The 12,221-nt window shown below is 43.9% G+C and overlaps 1 protein-coding gene across 5 annotated transcripts in view; it reads right to left on the bottom strand.

The window, feature by feature from the left end:
- Positions 1–11,715, bottom strand: part of LOC128844038 (tight junction protein ZO-1-like) — a 175,240-nt gene extending 163,525 nt beyond the window's left edge. For all 5 annotated transcript variants that reach the window (XM_054041321.1, XM_054041323.1, XM_054041324.1 and 2 more), the window contains exon 1: positions 11,324–11,715. In XM_054041321.1, coding sequence (XP_053897296.1) covers positions 11,324–11,356 — 33 coding nt within the window. In that variant the 5' untranslated portion in view covers positions 11,357–11,715. The remainder of the gene's footprint in view (positions 1–11,323) is intronic.
- Positions 11,716–12,221: the final 506 nt, after the last annotated feature.

The raw sequence follows: 12,221 nt of genomic DNA, 5'->3' as shown, positions 1-12,221 counted from the left end.
TCATGCAGGCCCCTACATTTGTACCCTAAAGTTCAAAGTGGGGATCTCAGTCCTGACAGACATCAAGGTCAAACAGCAGGGGTGTTTAAAACTCAACTAATTTTAAAATGTTTTCAATTTTAGTTATTTAAAAGGTTATTCATTTCCTCTACCTATTCTACGAACAATATTTTTAAATTGATAGTGTCCTTTTAGCCATAAGACAATATTCCTTTTCACGTTTTACAATTAAGTAATACAAAGAGTATTAAATCAAATTCACTTGAGCTAGAACTATGAATTTAATTTCTTTATATGTAGAGGAGAAAAAAAGACAACAAGAAGGCTGTTGCTGTGCCATTGAAATGTGGCTATATCAATTTCAAGGCTGGAATATAAAGACGAAACTTTCAACTATTTAACACTTGGAAATAGAAAATATTAGAAGTGAACATACTGGAGAGGTGAAAGGGGAGAGGGTTTACAAGAACCTATTTGTTTTATGTGATGGGTTTACAAAAATGGCAACAAACAAAATTAGAGGTATAGAACGGCTTCCGTATGAGTAGAGATTAATAAGACTGGGACTTTTCAGCTTGGAAAAGAGATGACTAAGGGGGGATATGATTGAGATCTATAAAATCATGACTGATGTGGAGAAAGTAAATAAGGAAGTGTTATTTACTCCTTCTCATAACACAAGAACTAGGGGTCACCAAATTAAATAAATAGGCAGCAGGTTTAAAACAAACAAAACGAAGTATTTTTTTCACACAACACACAGTCAACCTGTGGAACTCTTTGCCAGAGGATGTTCTGAAGGCCAAGACTATAATAGAGTTAAAAAAAGAACTAGATAAATTCATGGAGGATAGGTCCATCAATGGCTGTTAGCCAGGATGGGCAGGGATGGTGTCCCTAGCTTCTGTTTGCCAGTGGCTGGGAATGAGCGACAGGGAATGGATCACTTGATGATTACTTGTTCTGTTCATTCCCTCTGGGGCACCTGGCATTGGCCACTATTGGAAGACAGGACACTGGGCTAGATGGACCTTTGGTCTGACCCAGGACACTGGACTAGATGGACCTTTGGTCTGACCCAGGACACTGGACTAGATGGACCTTTGGTCTGACCCAGTATGGCCATTCTTATGTTCTTATGTACACTCTTTCTAGCGTTCAGCTTGAAGTATGGGCTGAAGGTATTCTTCAATAAAGTTTTAAAGCGGTGTCTTATCACACTTTTTTACAATAGCTGTATTTCATATTGCCACCCCTTATAGCATACACAAGTGCAAGAAGCTGGACATAAGAGCAGCACTGCTGTACCCCAGGCACTTCTGACCCAGAGATTAAACTTTTCACCCATCCCTGGGAAGGGGATGACTTGATTAGAAACTACAGCAGTGGTCTTACTGGTAGCACCAAAATGCATCCTGTTCCTTCAAAAAGCTCCATATCAGGTGGTAACAAAGGAGAACGGGTGGGAGAGAAGGAGATTAGGAATGCTGGTCTATGCATCACTGAGCTATCAAGCACTTTCTCTTCCATATTCTTAATGGGGTTGCAGTTACTGGAATCTTATCAGCACCAATAAAATTGGTATTCCTGAGGGAATTATGCAGCAAAAGATTAAAAATTCTTCACACAATATATTTTAAATTTCTGCACAATTTTACTCATTTTGTCAATAAATAAATGTGGTTCCAGCATGGCAGCAGGGAGCACTGGCCACTGGCTGCACTGAAGTAGGAGATCACCCTGAAGCCCCCACCTTCCCCCGGTACAGGAATTAGACAGTGAGGCTGCATCTGACCCTGACACAGTGCAAGAGCTGTGCCCACCCCAGAAACACCCGGGGGCCCTGCCCATCTGCACAAGGTGCAACAGGTGTGGGTGGGCAGGCTCGGCCAGCAGGATCCAAATGTGGAGGGGCTTAGTGTGGGGCAAGAGGTTTCTGTGTGGGGCAATCTGGGTGCAGGGGGCTCACTGGGAGATCTGGATGGACAGGAGCTCATTGGGGGGATCCGGGTGCAGGGACAATGGGACTCTGGTTGGGTGAAGTTGGTTGGGGCTCAGACCCCCCCTGCTGAGTGTGGGGAGATGGGGCTCACTGCTGTGGGGCCTGGGTGTGGGTCTGGGTGCAGCTGGCTGCGGCTCAGTGGGGTGGGGGGTACGGCTTGTCAGGGCAAGGTTCGCTGGACATGCTTAACGGGGGAGCTCCAGCTGCTGAGGAGGGGACACTGCATGCTGGGCTCCCGCTTCCCCCCACAATTCCCCTATCCCCTTTTCTTCCCCATCTCATCCCCCTCCCCGACTGCCCCATCCCTCTTCCCTCACTCTATTCCCCTCCCCCTGCCCTATTCCACCTGCCTTCCTTCCACACTGCCTCTTCCCTCCACCCCCTCAACCCCACCTTCCCTCATTTCCCCCGTCCCCCCTTGGGCACTCACTGTTGCATTGAAAACAGGAAGGTTCTCAGCACACAGAAGGGGAGCATGACTGGCACTAGGACCCAGGAGGTGGCATCCAGCTGCAGAGTCAGTGGAACCAAGACGCAGCCTCCTGATTCAGCTGGGCAGCTCTGCACTTGCAGAAATGAGGGTGGGGAGCCATGGCACGTAACCTCATATGCCCCCCATGCCTCACCTTTGAATGGGGGGCAATCATCCCCCAAGAACTGCACTCCTGGTTGTCCCTCTCACCCCACATGGCTTCCCTTTGCTTTCCTGCTGTTTTCTGCAGGGAAGCACAGGAATTCTGTGGGGGCGGAGCGTTTTCTGCAGGCGTGCAGTCCCAAAGAATTCCCCCAGGAGTAAATTGGGCTCAAGCAACTCAACATCCTGAAGGACAAGAAGAGGACATCAAATAAGCTTAGGAGATGGAATGAGCTTCCAATTTTAGAAATAGAAAAAAATATATTTGACAGCACACACAATTTGTTTTTTAAGCAACCAGCTTTTATGTGCAACACTACACTTATTAGGCAGTTTAGGTTCAATTTTATCATGCTTTGTGAAGTGGAGGCCAGAGACAGAGTTCCTTCAACACATCTCATAAGTGTGTTTAATGACCAAAATACACATCTAGTCTAGTCATGCCTTCTCACTAGATATACCACAAATCACAGTAGTAAAAAACAAAAAAAAAATCCAGAAACATGGGAAGTTTTCTTTCACATTATAGCCTCATTGAATATTCAGTCTGATCAAGACTGCATATTTTCTTGTGGTTTCACTATTAGACATTTCTTGCTTCTCATCATCCCTCGAAAGTGAAACTAGACCTATGTCAAAACTACCGCAGTAAGTCAACCTATGCTATGCAACTCCAGCTATGTGAATAACGTAGCTGGAATTGACATACCTTAGGTCGAGTTACCACACAGAGGTCGACAGGAGAAAATCTCCGATTGACTTACCTTACTCTTCCCTTTGGGGGTAGAGTACAGGGATCGACTGGAGAGTGATCTGCAGTCGATTTGGCGGGTCTTTACTAGACCCACCAAATCGACTGCAGGTGGATCGATCTCAGAGCGTCGATCCCTGCCATAGTATAGACCAGCCATAAGTTTTAAGTATTGGTATGCTGGTCAATCACACTAAGTCCCTGAAACTACTGAGCAGGACTGCCTCCTTCCAGTCAGGTGAAATGAGGTAATAATTAAATGCTCGTTTGTTTAGTGACAGGAAAACCACCACACTAAACCGCATGCAAACCTGGTCAGTGAATATGCCATGAAGTCTGAGGACTATGTACACACTACAGCTTAAATCGGTATAAATTATGTCGTTCAAGGGTGTGACTAAGCCATCCCCCAAGCAACGTAAGTTACATCAACCTAAGTGCCAATGCAGACAGCGATATGTCAGCAAGAGAGTTTCTCGAGCGGACATAAAACTACCACCACTTACGGGGGCTGGAGTAATAAAGTCAAGCTCTCTCCCGTTAGAGCATCTGCACTAGCCGTGCTACAGCGGCACAGCTGGATTGGTGCAGAGTGTAGTGTCGCCATAGACTAAGGGGAATGAGCGCGAAAAGCAGCAAAAACACTACAGAAGCACAAAGTTGTATGTCTACACAGCAACTAGATATCGACCGCTGACCTGTGCCAGCCGACTCAGGCTTGCACTGTTCCATTGCTGTGTAGACTTCCAGGCTCAGGCTGGAGCGTGATCTCTGGAATCCTCCCACCTCATAGAGTCTGGAGCCCAAGCCTGGAAGTCTAGACAGCAATGAAACAGTCCTGCAGCCCAAGCACCACAAAAAACACAAGTCAGCTTTCACAAGCCAGCCCTGGGTGTCTAGTTTTTGTGTAGACATACCTTTAGAGACTGCCAGAGAAATACTTATAGCAAGACCCTGAGGGAAAAAAAGCTAAACTGCTGGCTTTAAAGAGGTTTGCGACAGTAACAAAGAAACTGTCTCCAGCTGTTTGATTCCTACTGTGCTCAGGGAAACAGAACTTTATGTACAAAATAAAGGATATACATAAACAGGACTGCATAAAAGAAATACCTGACTCCATCATTAATTTTTCCTAATAGAAGTAAGTGTGAATTCTGGCTAACCATTTAGGTCAAAAGGGCTAACAGTATAACTGAGATTATCAAATAGATTTGGAAAAATAAATACTATTATAACATTAAAAATTAATATTAAAGTTTATAATACCTATGATTTGCTCAATGCTTTGAAGTGATTAAACAGACCATAATGCATGGAGTCTGGAAAGCACTCTTAAAAAAATCATTACTGAAGACTCCATTGACTTATGAATTTGCTGACTGTGTTCCCAGTCCCACAGACACTGGGCCAATTCCTCAGCCTAAGTATATAAAGGGGCTAGAGCAGAAGTAGAATAGACAGTTCACCATAATGCTGGCTTAAGCAGTTAGCAGAGGATTCCCCTGGCATGGAACACAGAGCTGACACTGCTGGCCCTATGTAACCCCCTACACTAGCAGTTGTGATGAGGGCATGGTGGGGTGTGTGGCCATGACACTGTTGTTCTCCAAGGGTCACCAGCGCTTGTAATAATCCCTCAGCGGTTACTTCAGGGAGGAACAACTTAGAGCACATAAAGCCACCATTTCCCTCATCTTTGCAGAACCGGTGCCAAGCTGGACCTAAGAATCCTTTGTACAATAGGTATATTCACACTACCAAATGCTATGGGCAATAGCATTTGTAGAATCTGCCCCTAAAATAGCACGGCTGAATTTTAAAATTTCTCTTTTAGACATGGAGTTCAAATATGCTCTATGGCAACCTTTGGCACGCAGCCCATCAGGGAAAGCCCCTGGCAGGCCGGGCCGTTTGGTTTACCTGCCACGTCCGCAGGTTCGGCCGATCGCGGCTCCCACTGGCCGCGGTTCACTGTTCCGGGCCAATGGGGGCTGCGGGAAGCGGTGTGGGCCAAGGGATGTGCTGGCCACCTGTTGGCTTGGAACAGCAAACCATGGCTAGTGGGAGCCGCGATCGGCCGAACCTGTGGACGTGGCAGGTAAACCAACCGGCCTGGCCCGCCAGGGGCTTTCCCTAATGGGCTGTGTGCCAAAGGTTGCCAATCCCTGCTCTAGAATCCTGAAAATTTATAAAAAACACCCTCATGGCTTTTTCCTTATCAAAACTGACATATTGTGTAACCAATGGAGAGCATATCCACTGAAGAAGTCATTACTAATGTTACTATCCCTGAAAAAAAAACATGGTTAGAGAGGGTGTAGTATAGATGCAACAAAAATGAATCCATAATTATCATGACTGAAGGAAAAACCTGAAAGGGACACAAATAGGTAACACCTTATTTAATCTTGGGGCAGTTGGCTGTGTAATTTACACAGCATCAAACATTTTCTAAACTTATAAGTAAGCATGATAGCCCATAAATAGCCCTAGGTGGACACTTAAAACCTAACACAGTGCCAGCAAAACCAAGGTAGGACACGTATGTAGAGCAGCGTGTAACGGTGCATATGGTTTTACTGTCCTCCATACTATGTTTCTAACCCACTAGATCCAGGTTTGTTACCATTCTGGATACACTACCAAGCTTATCTTTTTTCTTGGGCTCTTGAGGTGATGAGGTGTGGAAGGGATTAATGTATTTGTTTATATGTTTGTTCCCAGAACTGTGATTATAAGAACCAAGGAGGTTGACATAAGCACTTGCATCTGAGAGTTCTTGGTTATTTTGATGAATTGAACTTTTGAAGGAGTGCCCTGAAATTGGGATAGGCATTTGTTATCTTCATTTTATAATTCTAAATAAATAAAACCACAATGTATGCCATTACACTTCACAGTATTAAAAAAAAAAAAAAAAAAAAAAAAAGTGTTTTACCAGTACAGCTTGCTTTCTCTCTCTCTTTTTTTTTTTTTTTTTTTTTTTTTTGTTGTTGTCACAGCCATAGACCATAACATTTTGGGTACAATAATACATTTTCAGTATTAAAATGGACACATGTTCAACCTTACAAGAACTTGGTATTTCATCTGCCTGATTCAATAAGATTTCAAAATATCACTTTTAAGATTTGTACAGGCAACAACATTTGATGTTCATCATCATAATATACAAATAGAGCTAACAGAATTGACGCGCTCTCACACTCTTCTAGTACAGTATTTGCCTGAAGAACATTTTTGCAAGTGAGATTGCTTGTATTTTTATGCAGCAGCTTTCCTGACACAGAGATGTTCCAATCAGCAATTAGAACAAATATCTGAGAGTTTATTTTCCTTCTATAAAAGTAAAATCAACTTACTAACAAAGTCTGAAAACTATGGCTCTGACTACTACCATAATCTTTTTCCTGCATATTGAACAGGAAACACACTGCAGTGTACACTCTCTGACAACAATGTACAAAATGTGGATCACTTCCAAACACATCACTTCTGACTCTTTGTTGTGCCTTTAAATAATTTTGTCTCACAGCACAATTGTTACTGAAAATGCAGCTGAACTTTTATCAGAACACTACAGTTGCCAAAAGTATTACTATATAGATAACAAACAGTTGGAGATTTGGGATTTTTAAAGAGAACTTTAAAGGTAACTTACCAAAGGTTTGTTACTTCAATTTAAAAGGTTGAAAAAGTAACAAAAGTTTTCAACGCAAGTTAAAAGGACATCATCAAATGTGAAATCTGTTTTTCTTTATAGTCAAAAGGAGTTTAAAATAGGATTGGGCATTACAGACATTCCCAAGCCCCTGGCAGTTTTTGTGATTTTACAAATCTGTTTTCTACACGTCTCTCTCCCTTGTTGCAATATGTAAAGAACCTTACAGACAAACAACAGAGAATTGTTCTGAAACTACAGGAAGTGCTCTCTCAAATACACAAGTAAAATGGAAAAAGCCTATAGAAATTCCTGCTCCTCACCTCCAGTCTTTCAATTTCATTTATTAATATTCGGTGGTATTTGTAACAATATTAGGTAAAAAATTCATACAAGCATCTATTTTATACTTTATAAAGTACCCTTGATAGTACCCTTTAAAGGCTTGCGTGCAAGTTTCCAAGAGGAAACAAATATGTGTGTGTTTGAAAAGTTCAGGTTTTGGAATGGAACAGTGACCTATATTTACAGCGAGTGCAAAGTCATCCCCTCAAGCAGAGAAACCAGAAAGTGTGCAGCTCAGATTCCTCAGGATCATCAGAAAAGGGTAATGATTATTGCAAGTTTTGTTAAACACAGCACTAATTCCATTTTAAGCAGCATTTTTTTTTTTTTTTGCTTTTTTTGTGGGTGGGGAGGGAAGGATATTAAATATGGGCTTAAAGGGGAGAAAGTAAAACAGACAGGAAACCAAATTATTACAGTAGACTCAATTACCGCCCTGTGTTTTTACACACAGGGGCTTGTTCTCCTCAATTTGTTCTTGGAAAATACTCTTTTTTGTGAAGCTTGGGGGGGGGGGGGGGGAGGATGGGAAGAGAGAGAATGCATCACATGTGAAATCAGCAGTGATGAAAGCTGTCAGCTTGAAAGTCCTCTATTTAACTACCACAAAGGTATATCAAAAGCAACAGCATCGTAACTTTAGTGGCAGTCACAGAAGAGAGACTATTTAATGCCAGTAGCATTGGTTGTTTTCATGATGAGTACATTCACCCAATAAGAACTAAATGGATATCAAAAGTATTTCTCATAAGCCAAATAACAGCTATCAGAATTTTTGTTCACTACCAGCTTAGGTTGGAGTTGAACTTGCAACCTAAAGATAAAAAGCTCAATATCTCATCGCCATTACCTGAGCTCCTATTAGTATTAAGTCACAAAAGCATATCAGAAGAGATTACGCTACCTACATTTTGAAATCAAATTCACCATAAGATTAGACTGTAATGGAGAAAATGGAAAGGAAAATTAGAGAGAATCTACACTATACTAATAGGTAAAGCACGTATTTCAACTCTTAAACAGTGAAATTATCAGAATGTATGTTCTTAGCCTAATGCGAAAAAGAAGAATTAGAGAACCAAATCTGAGCAATTTAACAAAGGACCATCCAACACAGGGCAAACTAACATAAAATGAACAATAATCAAAACTCCTAGAACTATGCTACTGAAGGCGTTATATATGTAGTCAAAACTTTAATTTTTTTTTTAAAGGAAGTAATAGTAAGCCAAATAAATATTGAGTTACGCAGAAAAAAAAAAATCAACAGGTTAGAATGTGTTAAACAAAGCTTTTCTAACTGCTTACAAAAACTTGGAAAAATTACAGCCGTTATTCTTACCACACTCTGGTCCAAATGTGAGAAATTAAGTATCCCTTCTTTACTGCTGATAAAAGTCTAACTTTGAAACTGGAATATGAAAGGCATTAGTCCTCCAGAGATCTAACATTTCTGAAATACTTAAAGCTAAATTTGTCTTCCTTATGTCTCCAACTATGGATTAGAGAAGTGGCATGTGGCATAGGTCACCACACAAAGATCAGTCTGGGGGCTAATCACTTAAACAGGAATACCAGCATGATATGAGTGTTAATAGTTTTATACAGAAATTCAAGCGAGCTGTAAAATATTCATTCCCACACCCACATTAGAAAGCCACAACTTCTGTGATAAAGAAAAAAATAGGTTAGGTTAAAATTATACAAGATTTCTTCAATGTGTCCTTTTGAGAGAGCTATTTTTATAGCTTACCCTTTCAAATTTGAAAATAAAAGTTCTTGAATTGTTGACCCAGAGGAAAAAACAATTAATATAATATCTTTTTTGTTTAAATCCATTTGTGCATGTCATGCATACACACACACGCACACATGTGCCCATCATCAATTTGGTATAGAACCAAGGCCTGGAAGTTGTTTCAGTTAACGGCTGCTACAGTATGCAGAGAGAACCTATAGTATAGGTCCACACACAAACTTGCACCAAAATTACTAAATGTTTGGCTTAGCAAAATTCTAATAATCTAGCATACTTGCAACGTAGCAACTACACTATTAACTTTCACTGGATAGGTTTGTTATCTAGTACATAAATGGATCTGATACAGAAATCTAAGGCACACTATAATTTTGTTCTTATTCACGAATTAATTATGTCTCAATTAATTTAGAAGTTTTAACAAAACATTTTCAAAAAGGATTACTAAAAACCAAACATATGAAGCACTTACAGTGTAGAGCTACATTAGTGTACATTAATTTTTTAAATCTCTTTAAATGCATTTTAAATTACTGCACTTAAGTTTGAAATATAATTTTAAATAAAAATGTTGATATAACTTTGTATGTGAACAGTCACATTTGGGCATTTTGAATAAAACAAACTGGTCAATAAAATTAAGAAATCCTAATGTATGCAAATTAGTCTGGTTAACTATGGTTTACAATTAATTTGTATCATATTATCACCTTCCAATAATAGGTACTTCTAATGATCAGATCTTACATAGCAAAGGGCAAACCTTACCACATTAGTACCTCATCCTGAAAAGGAGCACTACTAGGTGTATGTGTACACAACAAATGACATCAGACCGAAACTGCATAGTTTCACTTAAGAGCAAACATTTCAAACCGAGCAATATTCGTCAACACATCACAGAACTTGTTCTAATGAGACTATGGGCCCAGTGTAGGATCATTTATAGCTAAAATTAGTTCGCTTTTAAACACTGAAGCACTTTCAAATTAAACCTTTCTTTTCACACGTAGGAAGAAATAACCTGTTGAATGTTCCTAACTCCACCTCTTTCCCCCGGGGAAGTGAAGCGATTACACATAGTAGCAGCATTGCTGAGAGAGGTCAGAGTACACATCCTGCAACATGCACCTGCACCTTAAACACCTACAGATCAGGTGGAGAAGTTTCTCAAGGGCTAGCACCACCCAAAGTCATAAGTCAGCAGCAACTTCCCCAGCTGATTCATAGGCGGCGACCGAAACATCCTGTATTACGGGGCTTTAAATCTAGCTACATCTTTTTTTCCTTCACGTCTCGTGTCCCTCCCACAAGGACATCTCCCTTCGAAGCACAAAGACGGCCCAAACACAAAACAAACACCCCAAGCCTCGGACACATTTCCACTCCCCGCCTTGCTCAAAGCACATCTGCCCGGCCACCCCAGGGGCTTCGAGCCCCCCTTTCCCCTGCGCCCAAACATTTGCTTCAACTTTTTTCTTTTTAAACCAACCACAAGTGTAGCATCTAAAAAGAAAACTCGCCAAAGAGCCCGGGCCACAAAACAACAGGGAGGAGCTAGGGAGGACCCTCACCTGCGTTAACGATCCCACCGAGCCGTTTGCAAAGGCAACTTCGCTTGCGCTCCCGGCTCTGAAGGGCTCAAACCGGCACCATCACAAAGCAAAGGGGACCCACTCCCCCCCCCCTCGGCCAACCTGGCTCTCCCCCGCCTCCGCGCTCTCTCTGAACGCCAGCCCCGCACCCAACAGGTGGGGGCCCGCGGCAGAACCCGCCAGAGGCCGGCGCCAATCCGCCCGGTCCGCAGCACCGAACAGGGGAGGGGGACGAGGGGCTTCGTGCTACCTGCGGCTCCCCCACCACAGCGCCCGGGGGGCACAAACTGCCAGGAGCAAGCAGCTCAAACCCCCCCTTCCCACTTCCCAGGGTGAAACGGGCTGGACACCCCCACCCGCCCCCTGCACCGGAGGGGACAACAGCCCCCCACGAGAGGCTGGGGGAGCGCGACACACAGGCAGGCAGCGGCCAACGGACAGCAACCGACACGGGGGGCTCCTCACGCCCCGAGGAGCGGAGCTGGCGTTAGAGCACCAGCCCCGCCAAACCAGGGGGGAGGTGAAGTTGGGAGAGAGGGTGCTGCTCCCCTGGGGGTGCTGGGACGAGTCTCTTACCTTGGAGGAAGCAGCCGCAGCTCTGGCAGACATTTTGTTTCCTTCTTTCCCCAGAGTAGTGTGTGTCTCTCTCTAACCACTCCAGCCAGGCAGAGAGAAATTCCCCACCTCCTCCCGCGTCTCACACAGCTGCCCAAATAAACATCGCCCAGGGAAGGGGGGAGGCGAGGAGGAGGAGGCAGGGACAGAGAGGGGAGGGGGCGGGAGGGAAGAGCGGATGCAAGTTTGATAAAAGTCCAGCTCCTCAATAGTCCTCCTCTGCGGGGGAGGCTGGCGCTCCCCTGGCCGGGAGCTGTGCTGCGCGCCGGGCCGGCGGCTCTGTGCTGCGGGGGGTGGGGAAGCTAACGCCGCTGCCCAGTCTCTGCCCCTACAATGGCAGGTCCGCTCCCTTTCCCCTTCTCCCAGCAGCAGCTACATGCCTTTCTCTCCAAGCAACCACTGACATGTCTGACTGCTGGGACTGCCCATTCTCTGGCCTGCCTGGAGGGGGGAGGCTGCTTCTCAGTCACGCTCCCCCAGCTCTCCCTCCCCCCAGGCCACATGGCACCGCACAGGAGTGAAAAACCCAAAGCCCTGACCATGAGCACCCTCTTCCCCTGCTTGTCTCTGGGCAGGAGTCTCGCTGACAGCAGCTCGCAGCCCTCCTCCTCTCCCCATTCTTTCCAGCGCTTTGGTTTGGACTGCAGACACTGGTGACTGGGGCAAAGAGTTCCCTAGACCACACAAGCCTATCAGGGGCTAGAGGGATGGTTTGAAATACATGGAACAGAGTAGGCCTGGGATGGAGTTCATTATAGAGAGAATAAAACAGGGCCAACCTAGCACAAAGGAAGAGGATCACCCCTTGCCCTTAGGGGTGGAGTCAGCTGCACAGGAGTTCTGGAAACATTCTGGGGAG

Source organism: Malaclemys terrapin, chromosome 10, assembly GCF_027887155.1.
Source record: "Malaclemys terrapin pileata isolate rMalTer1 chromosome 10, rMalTer1.hap1, whole genome shotgun sequence".
Classification (NCBI taxonomy): Eukaryota; Metazoa; Chordata; order Testudines; family Emydidae; genus Malaclemys; species Malaclemys terrapin.
This window is presented reverse-complemented; position numbering and strand designations above follow the sequence as displayed.